This window comes from Lontra canadensis, unplaced genomic scaffold (genome assembly GCF_010015895.1).
Source record: "Lontra canadensis isolate GAN:19392208 unplaced genomic scaffold, GSC_riverotter_1.0 scaffold124, whole genome shotgun sequence".
NCBI lineage: Eukaryota > Metazoa > Chordata > Mammalia > Carnivora > Mustelidae > Lontra > Lontra canadensis.
This window is the reverse complement of record NW_022631118.1, coordinates 2,734,350-2,755,314: the sequence shown is the minus strand read 5'-3', so window position 1 is coordinate 2,755,314 and position 20,965 is coordinate 2,734,350. Positions and strand designations below refer to the sequence as shown.

General features: G+C 43.4%; 1 protein-coding gene across 6 annotated transcripts in view; it reads left to right on the top strand.

The window, feature by feature from the left end:
• The window catches only part of TAMM41 (TAM41 mitochondrial translocator assembly and maintenance homolog), a 59,827-nt gene extending 43,436 nt beyond the window's left edge, over positions 1-16,391 (top strand). For 4 of the 6 annotated variants that reach the window (XM_032841463.1, XM_032841457.1, XM_032841464.1 and 1 more), the window contains one exon: positions 7,784-7,918. In XM_032841463.1, the coding sequence (XP_032697354.1) occupies positions 7,784-7,860 (77 nt within the window). In that variant the 3' untranslated portion in view covers positions 7,861-7,918. Of the gene's footprint in view, positions 1-7,783; positions 7,919-12,572; positions 12,992-15,919 lie in introns of those variants that run through there. The other 2 variants (XM_032841459.1, XM_032841461.1) reach the window with 2 other exon arrangements.
• The last annotated feature ends 4,574 nt before the right edge of the window (positions 16,392-20,965 follow it).

Here is a 20,965-nt window from a genome sequence, read left to right as displayed (position 1 = left end):
CCAGGGCTCTGGGACCATGACCTGAGCCGAAGGCAGTTGCTTAACCAACTGAGCCACCCAGGCACCCCAGATAGTTTTTTATCTATGTTCCTGCTGGTTTATCCTGGCAAGGCTGTAGATGAGGTATTTTTGTTTGCTTGGGTGGTTCAGGCTATTAATCTGTGATTTGCATGATTGCAGCTTCTTGGGTGAGGCTGAATGCTTTAGGTTTTTCTTCCTTCCTTTCTTTCTTTCTTTCTTTCTTTCTTTCTTTCTTTCTTTCTTTCTCAACCTCCCCACCCCCCATTTTGGGCTGTTTGACCCATAAGGAATTATTGGATTTATGGACTTTTTTTTTTTAAGCTGTGATCATGTGTTATGGGGTTTTTAAATTTTTCTTTTCTTTTAGAAATACATATTAAGGGGCGCATGGGTGGCTCAGTGGGTTAAGGCCTTTGCCTTCGGCTCAGGTCATGGTCCCGGGGTCCTGGGATCGAGCCCCGCATTGGGCTCTCTGCTTGGTGGGGAGCCTGCTTCCTCCTCTCTCTCTCTGCCTGCCTCTCTGCCTACTTGTGATCTCTGTCTGTCGAATAAATAAATAAAATCTTAAAAAAAAAAAAATACATATTAAAATTTTTACAGATGAAATGACAGGATGTTTGGGATTTGCTTGGAAAAAAAACATAGTGGAGGGAAGTGGGTTGGGGTAGATGACACAGTATTCTCCCTGAATTGATAAATTGTTGAAGCTGAGTGAAGAAACATGAGACATGTTCTGCTCTTCTTTTATAAGTTTGAGTTTTTGTCTAGTAAAATGTTTTTAGAAATCCGTTATCACCTCTTGACGCTTCAACATGAAATGAATCTTTGGTCCTCTTTCCACTTGTTATTTCCAGTGGCCAGCAGAGGGCAGTGGGTGACACACAAGCCACAGCCGTTTTCCTGGGGCCGTGCTAGTGCCCAGTGCTCCTTCCTGCTTATGCTCACTGCCTACTTCCCTTTCCTTTCCAAAGATGCCTTATTGGATCATGGAGGGCCAAAATAACCGGAATGTATGCAGCCTGCTTTGCAGGTGCAGAAACTGTGGAAAGTGATGGGCATCCCTTCAAAGTGTGGGTTTACTTACCTTATGCTCTGGCTTCTCTGGTTTTATGGTGCTTGTGGGCTGTGAAGTTGACCCAGGCCAAAGCCCTAGAGCTTGGGGCTCATATTCCAATATAACTAGTGTGACTTGGGCAAGTTACCAATTTTTTTTTTTAGTTTTAATTTCATAGGGATAATTATACCTGCCTCACCAGGTTGTGAAAATTACATCTTATGATAAACAAACCCATCTAGCACTGTACCTGGACTTTCTCTTTTGGATACCATTACCATACCATACCATACCAAAGTTTCCTGACCCCTCTTTAGAATAGGCCTCTTTGTCGGGGGCCCTGGGTGGCTCAGTTGGTTAAGGAACTGCCTTTGGCTCAGGTCATGATCTCCTGGGATCGAGCCCCTCATCGGGCTCCCTGCTCAGTGGGGAGCCTGCTTCTCCCTCTCGCTCTGCGGCTCTGCCTGCTTATGCTCTCTCACTCTTTCTGCCAAATAAATAAATAAAAATCTTTAAAAAAAAAAGAAAGAAAGAAAGAAAAGAAAAAAGAACAGGCCTCTTTGCAGTGTCATATTCAGATGACATTTGCTGACCCATTAACCAGGTCTCCAATTGGAGTAAACTAGCAACGAAAGGCCCCAAGTGGCTGGTTTACTGTTTCTTTTCCCTCTGACTTCACAGCAAGTTTCAGAACCTTTATGCTTCTGCATGTTTTCCTTAGAAGCGTCTCATTGTGGTCATGGCTGTCACACTGCTCGCTTTGCTAAGGCAAGACCCTCAAAGTTCTACCTGTGTTCAGTTTTTCACCTGGCTGATGCATCATGTGAGGGGGGAGAACCTGTGTATTTGATGGAGTTTGTATTCCATAGTAGCCATTCTCATCCCTCCCCTTCTCAACATCCCACTCAGTGAGGGTGAAAAGGAAGGTTCAGTCTTCCCCTTTAGCTAGTGAATACCTTTTATATTCAAGTCCAGTTCAGAGAGAGCACTAACCAAAGAGCTCAGCTTGGGGTCAGAAGACCTGGATTTGAGTGGTAGCTACTCATTTTTCGCTCTCTAACCCTGGCATGTTAGTTAGTCCTCCTTCCTTAAAGTGGAAGGGATACTAATACCCAGGCCGCTATGAGTTCTGAGTGTCCAGTATGAACCTAGTAGGTGCTTCATAAACTTGGGTGAGTCTAGATCTAAACAACTTTATTCCTAGACAATATAGAGGCCAGGAATCTATAACCAGCCCAGAGGATTGCCTTTCTCATAAAGTGTGTTGGATACCACAGTTGCCTGTTCTCATGTGGTCTGACACTCTGTCTTTATTAGTTCCCTCAATCCCTTCATCCATCAGATACACCCATGTTCAAAGTTGAGTACAGAAATGCCTCCAAACCCAAACACTATTTCCCCCTTTTAGCCTAACTCACCAGCAGCTCAGGAGAAGTGAAAGGCCATTTAGTCTCCTGATACTTGTCTTCTCTTCTTTTCATGGTAGCAGCAGATGGCATCACTTCTCAGACTGGTCACAGAAGACCAGCAAAGTAAAGTGTTGTATTCTGATCAGCAGCAGCCTTCACATTACTAACCTGTCTGAGTCTTCTGGTACGGGAATAGGAGAGAGATGGGGGATTTAGTGATAAGACTGAGAAGTAAGCAGCAGCTGGTGAAGGGAGCCTGAAAAGCCAGGCAGAGGAATTCAGAGTTTATTTTGGGGGGGGGGGGAGCCAAGGAAGGACTGTAGAAAGACCTCGATGGCTAGAGAGTAGAGAGCAGATGGAAGGGAGATAACATTCTTGCTCAGGAAACTGATTAGCTGTGATTGCAGCCAGTCAGAGAGGAGCTGTGGTTGCCCCCTGAACTCAGGTCATTGCAGTACAGGTAGAGAGAAGAGACGCACACAATATTTAGAGGTCAAGTTATCTGTTCCAGATGGTTGGAGGGATATGGGAAGTGAAGGAGAGAGAGGAGTGAGAGATAACTCCGTGTCTGGCTTGGGAAGTGGTGGACGGTGGTGCCATTCCCAGAGGTGGGGGAGGTTGGGAGGATGATGAGCTTAATTTCTGAAATCTTGCTTTATTTTTCCCCACCTGACTTTCTGGTCAGTCAGAACTGACTCTGGGGACAAATACCTGTTTACCTCTCTAGCTTCAAAGGATTCACCTGAATTAACAAGACAGGTTTAGTCTTGTTCCTGAGAAGTTTCTGGCATGCCTGAAGGGTTCCTTACCAGCCCTTTCCTGGAACACAAGAGAATGGATTGTCAGTTATCCTCTGCTTCTGATTTCTTATAACTAAAGTACTTCTTCCGTTTTTTGGTACCTACACATAAATAAGAAGAACACATAATAATAGTTAAGGTTTTTTTTTCCTAGTGATTTGCTTATTACTTAACCTGAGAGTCCTTTTAATTTAAGTTTGTACTTCTGCTTCAAGAGATCTTCTTTGTAGATAATATCTAATTGTGGTTAGAAAATAATTGGAAGAATGTTTGGGGGCTTACTGATTTTCCCTCCTAAATATCTGAAATGTAGAATGGGAAGGGAGAGACCTCTCACAACCTATTCATATCGCTGCCTTGCATTGTTTCCTGGAGAACCATGTCTCTCACTGGACGCATCTTATTTAAGGTCACACAGGGACTCATGGTCTTACATGTGTAGTAACTTTGCTGCCGGTCATGTGAAACAGGCTGGAAATGAACAAAAGTAAAACTTGAGGATCCAGATATTGAAGTGGATTTCTATACACTTCCAAAAAAGACTTGACTTTAGATACTAGTCAAAATTCATAATGACTCACTTTCAGTGGATAAGGATGTCTCTAAAGACGTTGTTATCTAAAGAGGTGTTGCATCTTTATCCATTGGGGAAGGAGCAAAGACGAGGATGATTGTTCTTAAAGTTTCTCTGTTAGCAGGCTGTCTTCCCTAAAGACACATTCTAAATGCAGACTTCCTAAATCATCATCCTTTTCTCTAGAAAGAGAGCAGAAACCAAAAGTAGGCTTAATGTAAGCCAAGTAGAATTCTGAGGATTGTGAACTCTGTGAGAGCAGAGACTATAAGCATAACCTCAACATCTAGTTCAATGTCTTATATTATATAGATGCTTAATAAGTACTGGTTCAGTTTATTTCAGTGACTGAGTAAATGAAAGATTCTAGGTTTTCTGGTAGTAGGAAAAAAATCTCCATAGATACAGAAAAGTGCACAAATCATAAATTTGGTGAATTTTCACCAAGTAAACATGCCCATGAACCTAGGACCAAGATGAAGAAATAGAATAGGACTGTCCCCCAGAAGTGTGGCAGTCATAGTCACTAGTCCTCCAGGAGTAACTACTCTCTGACTTCCAATGCCATGCTTCTATTGTGCCCAGTTTTGAACTTTAGATAAATATGTAGTCTCCCAGGCCTTTCACTCCTTTTTACATCAGTGAGATTTAACATGGTGTTGGGAGCAGCAATAGTTCATTTATCCTTATTGCACCAAACCCATTGTATGATAATACCACAGTTTATCTACTCTCCTATTGATTGTTTCTTGGGGTGGTTCCAGTTTGGGGCCCTTACAGGTGGTGCTGCTGTGAACATTTTTGTGCCTGTCTTTTGGTAAGCAAACGTACACATTTCTCTTAGGTACATACTTGAGTAGAATACAGCATCCTAGTGTATGTGAATGTTCTGCTTTGGTAATACTATCAAACAGTTGTCCACATTCTACTCCCACTAGCTGAGCTCTTGGTGCAGCTCCTCCTCACCTAATACTCTGTGTCTTTTTCATTATAGGCACTCCAATAAGTGAGTAGTGGCATCATATTAGAGTTTTAATTTCCATTTTCCCGATGACTCATGAAGCTGGGCACTTATTCATGTTTATTTGGATATCCTTTTTTGTGAAGTGCCTATTCTAGTGTTTTGGTTGTTTTTCTCTTGAATTGTCTGCCTTTTCTTACTGAATTCCTTATTTGGTCTGGATACAGGTCCTTTGATACATGGAATGCAAAAGTCTCCCACTTGGGGGGCTGTCATTTCACTTTCTTGATGGTGTCTTTTGATTAAAAGGCATTCTCAGTTTTATTCAATACAGTTTGTCAGTTTTGTCCTTTATGGGTAGCATTTTGTGCCACGTATAGGAAAGATTGCCCACTACAACTTCATGGAGTTTTAGTTTTCCACCTGTGTTGCAATTAGACTATTAAGGCAGAAAGGATCCTTCATTTCAGTCTATTGGCTCTTAACTTTCTGCAAATCCTGACTCCCTGTGAAAACCCAACAAAAACTGTACCCTTGGCACAGAAGTGCATGCATGCACACACACAGCAAACTTTCCTGGTTTCCTCCTAACTTGCCTGCAGACCAACGTTGAAACCTGCCCACAGCCCCTTGTCAGGGAACCCTGAACTAGTCCAACCAGTCTCTTTGCAGATGTGACACACCCTCTGACTAGAGAGGGTGTGTCACAGTATAAGTTTATGGCCCAGTTGGGACTAGAATTCAGGTCTCTTGACTCCTATTCGAGTGCTCTTTCTAACACAATTCCCTGCTACAGTCTTTTTAAGAATCTCAGGCAGAGCCGTCAAAGGGAGAGACTTTTTTTTTTTTTAAGATTTTATTTATTTGAGAGCGAAAATGAAAGAGAAAGAGAGAGAGCATAAGCCAGGGCAGAGGGAGAGGGTGAAGCAGACACCCTGCTGAGGAGGGAGCCTGATGTGGGGCTCAATCCCAGGACATCATGACTGGAGCTGAAGGCACACACTTAACTGACTGAGCCACCCAGGTGCCCCAATGAAGGGAAGTTTCTATGCCGTAGCAACAAAATATGGCTACATGGTGACACTCAGATACTTTAGATATCTACCTTAAATGTTAAAGTCCAGCATGTCTGTATGTAAGGTTTATGAAGTTGAGCTGGGACTTATCATGGCCAGTGCACCTTCCTCTAGCTGTGACTTAGTGCCCTGGGGTTGCTGTGTTGAACCTTACTGTAATGTACCTACCTGTGTTCTTCTTAGTGTCTTGATTGGTTCTGGCTGGAATATTAAAAAGCACCTTACGTAAGAAGTTTCCAGTCTCCACGCTCAAGTGGGTGAGGTTCGCCAAAGTAGTTGCTCCAGGGAGAAAATTAAAAGAGGTGGAGGCAGGAAAAGGAGCTCTGAGTTTCTTGACTAGGCTCAGTCCATTTGCAAACAGTAGGCAAGCTGGGCCAGAGTTTCTGGAAGTATTTGCTAACAGTTTTCCTGGTCTACAGCCTTTTTACCTGCCACTGCCTCTTCAAAGATTCTAAGTGGACTGGGCAGCTTACAGGTAACAGGCCCCCGGTATTTTCAAGAAACCACTCAAACCCCAGTGCTAGGAGTCTCCAAATTCAGTCCTGTTACCTCATCCACAATGCCTACCTGTGCTTAAAGTGCACTGCCAGAGGTGTGCATTTCAGACTGGTAGCACAGACCACAATTCCTATCTCTTGGGGAAAAAGACCGTTTGGATCTTTGGGCCACACCCTGAAACACAGACTAAGTGATCTCATCCTCAGCACAAAGGAAGTCGAGCCCATAATACCATCTGCAAATAGGCTCAGATTAGACCTGACAGACAGATAGCATCCCCATATTCTACCCCATTTTACTTCTGTCCCATTAGCCCCCAGAGAGCCTCTTGTCCAGTTTCATCAGCTACTTGTGATTAACAAGGTGAGGGGTGCTAGAAGTTCAGATATCTCAATGAGGTACATCTGTTCCATCATTTCAAAAGCATTTACTGAGTCCCTACTATGTGTTAGGTACTGTACTAGGTGATCGGGATACAGAGATGAGTGGGACGGGCTCCCTGTCCTTGAGGAGCTCCCAGTCTAGGTGGAGGGACAGGTCAGTAAGCTGATGAGCACCACGCAGTGTGGTAAGTGCTGTATGAGAGGTCAGCACAGGTGCTGTTCTGGGACCAGGAGGAGCTGCGTCTGAGTTGGCCTGGGTTGTCCAGGGAGACATTTCCATAGAAGGAATCTGAAAGGGGTTGAGGAGTGTATAGGTGGAAAGTGATGGAATGACACTTGTTCTGGGCAGACTGGTGGCACACGCAGCTACACAGCAGCAGAGTGCTGGGTTGGGGTGGTCAGAATGCCGGCATAGAAAGGAAGCTGAGGACATCCAGTTACATACAGAGTTTTGTCTTTGTTTTCCTTTCTCCTCTGAAAGAGCTACTCAAGTCAAAAGTTGATGATAGACCTGTGAGTCAAAAGATTCACTTACTCCAGGGGCACCTGCGTGGCTCAGTGGGTTAAGCCTTAGCCTTCAGCTCGAATCATGGTCTTGGGGTCCTGGGATCAAGCCCCGCATTGGACTCTCTGCTCAGTGGGGATCCTGCTTCCCCCTCTCTCTCTGCCTGCCTCTCTGCCTACTTGTGATCTTTATCCCTCTGTGTCAAATAAAAAAATAAAATCTTAAAAAAAAAAAAGATTCACTTACTCCATTAACTCAGGTTAACTTTGGCATCCACTGTTGGAGAATCAGAATCAGCTTCAGAATCAGAATCTCTTCCCCTCATGTTGATCTTGGTGATCTTTTACCATCTTCAGCTCCCAGGATCTCCCGGGCTCCCCAGTCAGCCCATTACTGCTCCACTCCAAAGTCAGGTCTCTGGTTAGAATATCATGGAAGCTCCAGCTGCGTATGTAGTCAGCAAGCACCAATTTTTTTACCATCTCTTCTTTTTGTCTTTTAGGTGTGAAGAAAACAGTGGTTTATAGTTCACTAAAGCTACACAAAATGTGGAAAGGATGGCTAAGGAAAACATCCTGATTTTGCTTGCTTCTATATGTGTTACATATAGATTAATAAAGTGATCCTTTTTCACAGCTCAGTATTTGTTACTTTGACGCACTGCTTGAATTTGAAGATACCTAGGTTTGTATAATATTTGAATTTGAAATGTATGTGTTAGACATTTATCCAGGGGACCCAAATACCTTTGAGCACAAGCAAATGAATAGTTTCACAGGCCTGGGTGGGAATCTGTGAAAGTACTTTTCGCTAGCAAAGGATTGAATAAAACAGGGAAAATGACCTAATGTTCATTCAAGGCCTACACACCAGGTGTGATACATGAACTGCTTCTTTTGATCCTTACCCTACTTCTACAACATAGATATGAGCCCTGCTTTTTTATAGCCAAGGAAACTGAAGGTAAAGAAGTTAACCAACAGGGATGCCTGTGTGGCTCAGTGGGTTAAAGCCTCTGCCTTCAGCTCAGGTCATAATCTCAGGGTCCTGGTAATCGAGCCCCACATCAGGCTCTCTCCTCAGCGGGGAGCTTGCTTCCCCCCTCTCTCTCACTGCCTGCCTCTCTGCCTACTTGTGATCTCTGTCAAATAAATAAATTTTGAAAATCTAAAAAAAAAAATTAAAAAAGAAGTTAACCACAGACCCACTGGCCCCCAGCCCTCAAACTAGTACATGGCTAAGCTGGGACTTGAATTCAAAACTGTTTTACTCAAAAGACCAGTATCACATCCCACTTCAGGCCTCACCTGCAAGATATGAATAATTCTTTCCTGGTTTATTCAGATGATTTCTATGATTATTTTCAGTTATTACTGACCATGGAGCTAAAGACATGGAGCTATGGTTTCTTCTGTACCATTTCTATTCTGTGTCTTGAGATCAAGTGGAAGAGTAGAAAATTCCTTCCTAGAATGAGCTACTTCTGGGGAGATGATGCATGATACGTCAGAATTTATGGCAAACTTAGAGACCATTTATACTTCTTCACTTTACAGGTGGGATAAATAAGGCCCAGAAAGGCGTGACTTCCAAAGTCACATATACTTGTCGACAGCCTAGACTAAAACTTGCATCCCTACATCCTACTTAATCCCCCTTTCACTTCAGCCTGTTGTTCTACCCACCCAGCATGTAAGTAAATTATAACAAGGCCTTGGATTTCAGTAGCTTTTATAAGATCAGGAAAAATAAAATCCCTCAGCTCAGTATTATTTTCAGAAATCACAGGACCCCTCACCTAAATGTAACTCCAAACTCTAACTTGAATTTAACTGCCCTCAACCCCTTCTTGTATAACTAACCTACTCTAACAAATGGACAGGAGATAGAGGAATGTCTTTCCCTGGAATTTCAGGTTACAATGGGTTATGTAGAAATAGATCAGAGGTTATGGCAAGTGGAAAAACCAGGAGAAGGCTAAAGGCTCTCAGGGAGGGGAATTTAATTCAACTGGTTAATTCAGTGTTGCTAAGCAACATTAGGTTGGAGGGAGATGGGATTGGCCAAGATCACCATACTTGTGATCCTGCCCTCAGTAAGCTTGTAGTACATCAAGTGGGGAAGACAGAATTTATCCTCATAATAGAAGATGAGAAGTGGTCGTTCATGAAGACAAGTTCATTCATTCATTCAGTCATTTAACAAATATTTAATATTTGATATATTTAATATTTAATATTTGACACAGTGTGTGTGTCAGGAACTGAAGCTTAATGAATAAGATGTTGTCCCAAATCTAAGGATCTTAAAATGCAGTAAAGTAATCAGGTAAGTAAATTGGGAATTATATTTATCTGATAAGTGCTTAATTATAGAGGTAACTATAGGGTGCTATGGAGATGCCTAAAAGTAATGGCAAATACTGGTTGAGCCCTGACAGTGTCAGGCACTATTCTAAGCACTTTCTTTTTTTTTTTTTTTTTTTTTTTTTTTAAAGATTTTATTTATTTATTTGAAACAGAGAGAGAGAGAGATCACAAGTATGCAGAGAGGCAGGCATAGAGAGAGAGAGGAGAAAGCAGGCTCCCCGCTGAGCAGAGAGCCCGATGCGGGCCTCGATCCCAGGACCCTGAGATCATGACCTGAGCCGAAGGCAGAGGCCTTAACCCACTGAGCCACCCAGGCGCCCTCTAAGCACTTTCTATAGATTTATTCATTTAATCCCCACTACAGCCTTATATAATAGGCTCTCTATATTATATATATTAGATTATCTATATTATATAATAGGGACTCTTATTATTCCCTAACTTATGCCAGGGGAAACACAGGCACAGAAGAGTGAGGCCTGGCATACCGTTTCAAAGCTGGTAGATGACAGCCAGGATTCCAAACTGGGCCATCAGTTCGCAGAGCCCTCCCTCTTAACCTCTGAGCTAGAATATCTTTCAGTCACTTGTGTTTGCACAGTTTGAAGAGAAGGAGCAAACGATGCCCAGCCATTACTTTAAGAACAAGTAGGAGTTACCCCGAGGAGAAGGAAAAGTATCCAGACACAGAGAAGTGCTTGTTCAAAAGCCCCGAATGAAGAGATCACAGTGTGTTTAGGGAACTAAATTTAGCTCAAGATGAATAAAATGCCAGGCAGATGCTGTACAGAAGTGAGGACGGAGAAATGACAGAGGCCAGATCATAAAAGGTCTTATGAAAGCCTGTCAGTGTATTAATCATTATCTCCAGAGCAGTGGAAAGCCAGTGAGAGATTTGGGGGCTGGAGAGTGGCAAAACTGGATTTACATTTTATAAAAATCATTATGGTTGCAACATGAAGAATGGATTAGAAGAGGCAAGACTAGGGGGTACCTGGGTGGGTGAGCCGGTTAAGCTTCTGACTCTTGATTTTGGCTTGGGTCATGATCCTCAGGGTTGTGGGATTGAGCCCTGCCTCAGGCTCTGCGCTTAATGGCTGGTCTGTTAGAGATTCTCTCTCTCCTCTCCCCCGTGCTTGCACTCTAAATAAATACATAAAATACTAAAGAAAAAGTGCCCAGATTCTGGCTGAGGCAACTGGAACAGCGGTGTGCTATTTCCCAAGCTGGGGATTCAGGAGGAGGCACAGATTTGGGGTGGTATCATAATCTCAGGCCTGGGCATGCTGAATTTGGGGTGTCTGTGGATGTTCAGTAGACTTCGGCTACACAGGTCAGAAGCTGACAGTGTAACTGTGAGAGTTGGCATGTAGTAGATGAGGGAGTGGGTGAGATTTCCCCAGGAAGTCTGTAGAGTATGAAGACAGGAGAGCCAAGCTCACAACCCTGGGAAATGCCAACATGAAAGGAGCAGGCAGAGAAAGCTAAGGAATAAGGAGAGATCAGAAGAAAACCAGGAGAACAAGATGTCAAGTCATACAGGAGATGGTGAGGAAGAATTAAATTGTATTACTATTTCCAGTAAGCATCTCTTTTCCCTCCCTGCAGCCCCTACCCTATAGGATGACTAATTTTCCTACCTCCAAGGACCTCAGGGTGGCCTTACGACTTTTCTTGGCCAATGAAGTGAGAATGGGACTGACATGTTACTTCTGAGCAAAAACTTTAAGAGCCAGCCCGAAGTTTATCATGTCTCACTTTCCCTCTGCCACAGGACTGGGAGTGCTCCCCATAGAGGCTGCTCCCTAAGCACAGGTCCTCTTTCATTTGGAAGGGTCAAGAAAGGTTTTGTGCAGTCGGTTGATATCCTGAGTTTTGACAAGGGCAGCAAGGCATTAATTAGAGAAATTATTTTTTCCAACAAATGGTGCTGGGACAATTAAGTAGCCACATCAAAAGAAAGAAATCGAACCTCTACCTCCCACCATATATAAAAATCAACTCAAATGGATCAAAGCGTAAATATAACAAATGAAAGTATAACATTCATAGAAGAGAACATGATTAAATCTTCATAACCTTGGATTAGCCAATGGCTTCTTAGACCAGACACCAAAAGCACAAGCAACAAAAGAAAAAATAGATAAATGGGTCTTCATCAAAATTTAAATCTTGTTGGGTGCCTGGGTGGCTCAGTGGATTAAAGACTCTGCCCTCGGCTGGTTCGTGGTCATGGGATCAAGCCCGGCGTTGGGCTCTCTGCTCAGCGGGGAGCCTGCTTCCTCCTCTTTATGCCTGCCTCTCTGCCCACTTGTGATCTCTGTCAAATAAATAAAATCTTTTAAAAAAAGAAGTTTAAATCTTGTGTTCAAAAGACACCACTAAGAAGTTTAAAAGACTACCCACAGGGGCGCCTGGGTGGCTCAGTGGGTTAAAGCCTCTGCCTTCGGCTCAGGTCATGATCTCAGGGTCCTGGGATCGAGTCCCACATCGGGCTCTCTGCTTGGCAGGGAGCCTGCTTCCTCCTCTCTTTGCCTGCCTCTCTGCCTACTTGTGATCTCTCTCTGTCAAATAAATAAATAAAATCTTAAAAAAAAAAAAAAAAAGACTACCCACAGGGCACCTGGGTGGCTCAGTTGATTAAGCAACTGCCTTCAGCTCAGGTCATGATCCTGGAGTCCCGCATAGGGCTCCCAGCTCCACTGGGAGTCTGCTTCTCCCTCTGACCTCCTCACTCATGCATTCTCTCGCAAGTAAATAAATAAAATCTTTTAAAAATAAATAAATAAAAGACAACCCACAGAAAAATGGGAGAAAATAATTGTGAATCATACATTTAATAAGGCGCTTGTACTTAGAATATATAAAGACATTTGCAATGCAATAAAAACATAATCAACCATATTTTTAAATGGCCAAAAGATCTGGATACATATTCCTCCAAAGAAGATACATGAACAACCAATAAGTACACGAGAAGATGCTTGACATTAGCCATCAGGAAAATGCAAATTTGACCATGAGAAACCACTTTTACACCCACCAGGGTGGCTATCATCAGAAGACAACAAAATATCAGGTAGTGGTGAAGATGTGGAGAAACAGGAACCCTCATACAGGCTGCTTGCGGGAACATCACAGCTGCTGTGGAAAACCGGCTGGTAACTTCTCAAATGGTTAAACACAGACTTATCACATGATCCAGTAATTCCACCGAAAACATGTACTTGCACAAAAACTTGGACAAGAATATTCATAGCACCATGATCCACAATAGCCAAGAAGTCCAAATAACCCAATACCCATCACTAATGAGTGGACAGATAAAACGTGGTATATCCCACACAATAGAGTATGAGTCAGCATTAAGAAAGAACAAAGTGGGGCACCTGGGTGCCTCAGTGGGTTAAGCCTCTGCCTCCAGCTTAGGTCATGATCCCAGGGATCTGGGATCGAGCCCCGCATTGGGCTCTCTGCTCAGCGGGGAGCCTGCTTCCCCCTCTCTCTCTGCCCGCCGCTCTGCCTACTTGTGATCTCTGTCTCTCTGTCAAATAAATAAATAAAAATCTTTAATAAAATAATAAGAACGAAGTTCTGACCACATGCTACCACATGGAGGAACCTTAAAAACATGCAAGGTAAAATAAGCCACACATGACATCTTGAAGGATTTGATTTCTATTAAGTGCCCAGAAAAGGCAAATATAGAAAGAAAGTAGTTTAGTGGTTTACCTATGGCTGGAAGTAGGTAATGGGGGGCTTGGGAGTGACAGCTAAGAGATGTAGGGTGTCTTATGGTTTTTGAAAATGTTCTAAAAGTTATTTTCTTGGTAGATGGTTGCACAACTCTGAATATACTGTAAACCATTGAATTGTGCTTAAATTCAGTGGTTAGAGTACATTAAATGGTTGTATGGTATGTGAATCATATATCAGTGTTTTTAAAATGGGAGAAATGGGGATGCCTGGGTGACTCAGTTAAGTGTCTGCCTTCGGCTCTGGTCATGATTCCGGGGTCCTGGAATCGAGTCCCGAGTCAGGCCCCTTGCTCATCAGGGAGCCTGCTTCTCCCTCTGCCTGCCGCTCCTTCTGGTCATGTTCACACACGTACATGCACTCTCTCTCTCTGACAAATAAATAAGATCTTCTAAAAAATAAAAATAAATTTAAAATAAAATGGAGGAAATGTTTCATGGAGAAGGCCCTTGAGATGGTCTCAAAGGAATGTGAGGAGTAAGTGGAGAAAGAGCAAGTAAGAATGAGCACAAAGGCTGGAAAAATAAGGAGGAGACAGGGAGTAAGAAGTACTGTGTGTGTGTGTGTGTGTGTGTGTGTGTGTGTGTGTGTACCTGAAAATTTAGGGTTTTGTTTGAGGGTCTCACACTAGAACTTCCTGTCATCTCTAAGTCAAACTAGTCTTGAGGACAAGGAGACAAATCTAAGTGTCATACTCTGTTTCCTCTCTAATGCTATGCCAAAGAAGACCTGGGTTAATAGCTACATTGCTCGTACCCCTCTACTAGAAGACAAGGTTCCTCAGCCTGCTCCCAGAGAGGTTGCTGGGACCTTTGAATTGAGAATCTATGAACCTCATCATGTGAGGAAGCAGAGCTAAAGTAATGGGCCATGGTGACATCCAATCTTACCTGACTGGTGTATCAAGTAGCGGGTTTCTCCCTATTCTTTTACAGAAATTGGACACACAAGTATGATTCCTAAAACTGGAGCTACTTGGGGGCCCTGAGTGGCTCAATCAGTTAAGTGGTTAAACAGCTATATTCTGCTCAAGTCATGATCCCAGGGTCCTAGGATTGACTCCCATATCAGTGTCCCTGCTTAGCAGAGTCTGCAGCTCCCTCTCCCTCTGCCCCTCCTCCCTGCTCGTGTTCTCTTTCTCTCTCTCTCTCTCTCTCAAATTAAAACAAACAACAACAAAAAAACAAAAACTGGAGCAACTTGTAAGAGGGAATTTGCTGTGATTACATATTTTCCTCCTTTAGTGCAGTTCCGTAGCCAATCAGCTGACAAGAGGCCCACAGATTTCAGTGTCCTTGTGCAAGTATGGCACGCAAAAGCCTCAGTCTGTTAACACAGCTGCTGTCCTTGTGAAGGACAACCTAGTACTGGTGAGAAGTCTTAAGTGGATTCCCTGGAGAATAGGCTCTACAAGAAGGTGGTCTGCCTGGAGGAGGTGTGTGGAGGTGGAGGTGGAGGTGAAGGCAGCCATGGGATCAGGCAGAGGGACAAGCTGAGCAGGGAAGCAGCAGCAACAGGGGCCTCAGTCATTCTTCCAGGGTAGCTCTGGAGCTGGGTGGCCTTGCAGGGTGGTCCCAAATCAAGACAAGCAGGCAGGCCTTACCAAGGCAACAACTGGTTATTGGATGTGGGGCCTACTACCCTTGGTGAGGCAACTCCCTTTGGCCGGTGACAGAGCTCACAGAAAGACTCAGCTGTGAGCCATCAACAGTCCCAGCAGCTGGAGGAACGTTTGATCTGGTTCTGGAAGGAAATCTGAATGGTGCTGAAGTCCAAAGGGCCTTCTGGACCTTTTTTAGCTGGTAAAACCTCAGACCCCCCCACCATAAAATATATACAGAAGAAATATTCAAACATCAAACATTTATATGCTAACACTCTTCTTGAGCACTTTTCTCTGAAAGTCTCACAGACCTCTTGCCCAACATGGTGGCCATGAGACACATGTAGTCACAGAGCCCTTGAAATATGACTGGTCCAAATTGAGGTGGGAGGTAGGATAGACTACACACCACATTTCAAAGACTTAGTATGGTAGAGTGTCCCATTAATAATTTTTTTTAAAGATTTTATTTATTTGAGAGCGAGTGAGAGATCATGAGCTGGGGGTGAGGAGGGGCAGTGGGAGAGAAGCAGACTCTCTGCTGAGCGGGTAGTCCCCTGTGGGGCTTGACCCAGGACCCCAGGATCATGACCTGAGCCAAAGGCAGACGCTCAACTGAGCCACCCAGGCACCCCTCATTAATAATTTTTTAATATTGATTGAATGTTTTGAAATAAGTATTTGGAATACATTGGCCCAATATTATTAATATACTAATACTAGTATATATAATACTAGTTATATGTATAATACTAATCGTATGTATAATACAAAACATATATTGTATGCAATATACAATACTAGCATTATTAATGCTATTATTAGTACTAATTTCACCTATTCCTTTTTATTTATTTATTTTTTATATGCTGCTAAACAATTGAAAATTAACATGTGTGGCTCCCATTAGATCTCCACTGGGCAGCACTGTCACGCACATTTTCTGACAGTCTGGACATCGTGGGAAGAAGGTCTCTCTTCATTTGATGGCGGGTAAGAACTCTATTCATTTCTTGTAGTCACCCATACCTTGTCTGGAGTAAACTCTCACAAAATGTTATTCAGGAACATGACAAAGCAGGAACATCCCATTCAGTTTCACTTCCCTCTTTCAGATGCTGCTCCATAATTTTGTTGGTCAGATTCTTAGTTTCCTCACAGGTGGGAAAGAAGAAAGACGTGGGTGTGTCAAGGGTGTGTGAAAGGAAGTGGAGCTTACTAGGAGGTAGTGATGTCCCGCAAAGAAAACAAGTGGGCCAAGATCCACACACAATGGCTAGTGTCCGTGCAGTCTTCAGAGCCACAAGAAATCTCTGAGTGTGTTCCCGGGCATTATCTAATTCTATCCTCACAAAGTACTGTGACATGTATATTTTCACTGGCCCTGTGGGATTAGAAAGTTTGACCTGTCCCTTGGTCATGTGCATGTCTTTTGTATTGAAAAATGATTGTAAGCGGATGAGTTGGGGTCCAGTCTAGGTCTTAGTTCAAAGACCAGGATGGAACTTTTTAATCAGATGCATCTACATAGTGATTTAAATACTTACTTCGACCTGATTTGATCCCTGATGCAAGATTCCATTTATGTTTTTCTTTTGTAAGCACACTCGAGTTGTTTAACATAAACTTATTATGCATCTTTCCTAACTCAGAGTTAATTTTAAGGTTTCCTTTTTGGGAGGACCAGATGCTGCAAATAATTTGTTTTTTCCAAATTCTGGAGCTATTCCAGAATATGAAGCTAATCGAAGCAGATAACTGTGAATTCACTGGGAGGTGACCCATTTCCAATTCTGCAGGTCAGATGGGGGTGGATTTGAGGTCGTCTTTTCACTATTTTAATTAGGAATACAATCACAGCTAGCATAATTGTAGTGATGTCGATGGTTTCATTTAACTAGAACAACAAACATATGTTTTCCAGATATTTTTATTCAAAACCAAAAAAGCAAAAGATTTTTTTCCAATAAAAGAATGAGAATTTTAGAAATGTTTAACTCATTTATAAATGTAAAATACATTTTGTTTTAAAAATATGTACTAAGCAGGCTGTTTTCATCAGGTTGGCATGTGAACCTTAAACTATATGATTATTTTATACATGATTACGTATGTACATATGATTATGTAGCTAACACTCTTCTCAATTCTCCTTCCTTTTATGTTCACAGGACAGAAGAAGCATCTCCACTTTCCAGTACCCAAATATTTCTACATAGTATCAACTTATTGAAAGGAAATACATATTCTCTCTATGCTTATGGCTCTGAGAAAATTAATTATTAACTCAGAAAGCGACCTTGTTGTTTAAAGGGAAAGATGTGGCCTCTGGGTATAATCAGACCTGGGTTCAAATCCAAACCCTACTGCTTATCAGACCTCATTTATCTTCCAAGAAGTTGGACTTCCTCTTCTGGCAAATAGGGATAATCACTACTTTGCAAGGGTTGCCATGAGGTGCAGATTAACTCACTATGGTAGCATATTATCCACCATAAAGCTTACATGCTTCTTCCTTGATGCATCCCAGTGAGTAAGAGGAAGTGTGGTATAATGGCTCCAGTTCCAAAGGACCACAAGGAAAGATGGTAACACTGCATCAGTATCTCCTGGTGTCCTGCACTTTGCCTTAGCATCAAGTTCTCTATAATAACCCTGCCAGGTAGGTGGTAATTGTCCCATCTGCTCCCTGCTCTTGTCACTGTACCTCTCAGATTTAAGCTCAAGTTTCTAGTATGCCAAATCTTCAGTGGGCTTAGGGACAACATTTATTCTAATACTGTTTTCTTAAAACAGCAGCAGTGTTAATCCTGACATCACACTGTGGCACCTCAACCCCTTTTTGGAGTTAGATTAGCTCTGAATACCTTTAGGATTGAATGGAACAACATGCCTAGTAACACCTAGCTCATCACAGCAGGATCTCAGTAAATAATCATGACATCTGGATCCGAATTAAGTTACCTCCACTGGCATAGTGGAATGATTTTATTTTAAAACTTCTCAGCACACGGGGCGCCTGGGTGGCTCAGTGGGTTGAGCCTCTGCCTTCAGCTCGGGTCATGGTCTCAGGGTCCTGGGATCGAGTCCCACATCATCCGGCTCTCTGCTCAGTGGGGAGCCTGCATCCCGCTCTCTCTCTGCCTGCCTCTCTACCTACTTGTGATCTCTGTCAAGTTAAAAAAAAAAAAAAAAAAATTCTTAGCACTCACGTCTCTTAAAATTTGTGATAGTTTATATATGGAGATGTGACTGCAGAATGGCCAGGTCCCAGCCACCTTGATGAAAAATTGTGACACAGTCCAGAAGACATAATCCAAGGGTGAATTATTCACATTCACATGGCTATCAGAAATCTCGGGGCACCTGGCTGGCTCAGTCCACGGTGTGGGCAACTCTTGATCTCAGGGTTATAAGTTCGAGTGAAGAAATTACTTAAAAAGAAAATCTTTAAAAAAAAAAAAAAAAAAAAGAAAGAGATCTCCAAGATGGTGGCTGGGAATGTTACAGAAAGGAAGATGGTAAGCAGGATTCCAAAGCCTGCAGGGAATATAGGGAGGCCATTTGGAGACAGTAATAAAAAAAAGTATTCTGGCTCATGGCCTGGGCCTCAAAGGGTGAGAGGTAAGGTCCAGGGGCAGTCTTGGGAGCCAGGAGAGTGCAGGCTCTACTCCTTGGCCTCTGGCATGTGGTTACTTTGGATGAGCTCCTGCTTTCTTTCTGCCCATTGTACAAGTCAGCCTTGGGCTAGCCTACCCATCTAGTTAAGAGCCACTCTGGAACTCAGTTACTGCTTTTGTTGGCAGGGTGGGGAGCCTATGTGGGTCAGCTTGGTTTGATAGAGAAGTTTCCAGGTGCACATACAAAGGGAAAGAATACCTTCCCATTCCCAGGGAAGAAGAAAAAAAAAAAAGATACCTCCCAGAGCTGAGATTCCGAAGGTGGTGAGAGAACTCTCCCTTGCTCTGTTTTGTCCAGAAAGCTTTCCTGTGCATAAATTGAGCATTCACAGAGTCAAAGAACAAGGGTGCTCAGACCTGTTTTAGATGGCAAGGCACCTGCATGTCAGCGTCCTTTGCAGAAGATGATGAAACACTGGCATTTCTATGCCTCATTATACAAATAATGACTTAGCTCATAATATATTGATGGATTTTGCTTCTAGGTTGGGCTGGAAACATCTGCTTAATTAATTGTGCATACTGTTATAAAATAAAATCACAGCTGTAAGCATACTGGCTTAGGGGAGAAACAAGCTATTTCCAAGTGTCCAGTTTCCAAGTGTCTCCACAACATTCATTTCCAGTCTTCACTTGCCAGTAAGTTTGGATATTTTGCTAGTACCTGATAGCAGTCATCAAAGAAAAGTGCTGGGAGAAAAAAAATTAACAAAATACTAGCTTTTAGCTTTTTTTTTTTTTTTTTTTAAGCAAATCAATAGGAAAAAAGATCACATGCAAGGTACTTTGAAGTAAAAAAAACCTGGGCTTATGTTTTGTTTTCTTTTGTGTTTTAAGTGGGCACCATGCCCACCATGGGGCTTGAACTCACAACCCTGAGACCAAGAGTTAGATGCTCCATAGACTGAGCCATCCAAGTGGCCAGAAAAGACCTGGCTTTAAATCAGGAGTATTAGCTGTATGACAGTGGGCAAGTTACTTAATCTCTGGAACTTGCTTGCTTCCTCTTCTTTAAGATGGAGATAATACCTTCTTGGCAGGATTAGTCTCAAGATTAGCATTCCTGTATGTGAAGTCCCTAGCACTGTGCCAGGCCCACAGTAGGAGGCTTAATAAAGGATAAATATTGTTAGCGTTATTGGCACTGGAATGCTTTGTCCAGCTCCCAAAACACCAGTGTTCAGTAGTAGGGAAAAACTAAGCTAGAAAAGGCCTAGAGACAATTGAATAATGTACCCCATGCAACAGATGAGGCAACAGAGTCTCACAGAGGATCCCAAAGTCACACAGCCAGTTTGCTGTGAGCCCATAGAATCCCAGCTCCCAGCGCCTCACTGCCCTGCTGTGCTATTCTCTTCTGCAAACCCAGAGCCTTTCTCAAACGCCCCAGGTTGTCCCTCGAGGCCACTGGCTGTGGCACGTGTGCTCTGTTGGTAGCCAGCCAAGAGGAGAGAGTGTGCAGTGACTCACCAGGTGAGCCCGTCTGCAGTCCCTAGTTACTGTTCCTGTTAGAGAAAACATCCCTCTCCTGACTGCCCACACGTCTGTGTTTCTTGTTATGTTTCGCCCCCCTGCTGTGGCTTTGCTCTGTTTGGAGAATTTGTCAAGTTAGGTGTCTTGTCCCCCCATGAGGCTGGTATGGTGGCCCCTTGGAGTAGGGAAGGGCCCTGGGAGCTCAGGCTGGCCTGGGCGGCAGAGCGGGGAGGCTGGCTGCCTGCCTCAGGGCTCCAGAGAGCAGGTTGGGGCAGAGGAAAAGGGACTGGGAGTGAAGGGAGGCATGTCAGCACTTGTCTGCAAGTCACCAGGGAGAGAAAGACACCTGGTACGGGAGGAGGCAGAAAGAACACGAAAGAACCCAGGTGTACCTTGGGGGCCATGCACAGTTTTCACTACCTTCAAGACCGTGTTTATTTGAAACACAGCTCCATGCCTTCAAAGACTGTGGCCGTCCACCCCCAACACGACCCCCCTGCTCTTCTGATCCCATCCTGGTCATGTGCCACTCCTGTCCTCCACCTTCCTGCTCAGAGGCTCGGGCTGGGATGGCCACCCACCAATCACGTCCATGAACTTCTATTATGTCACTAGCAGCCAATCAGAGAGGCTGATTAGTATGCGATAACCGGTGTTACTACCTTGGGTTGACAGAAGCCTAGCCGAGAGCAAAGAAGCTTGACAGTTTTTGTCAGCCTCAGAACTTTTTAAACGGCTGTTTGAAAGCCTGTGTATTTTTACAGGGCCACTCATAAACCTGCTCCGTGTCTCCGCCCCATGCT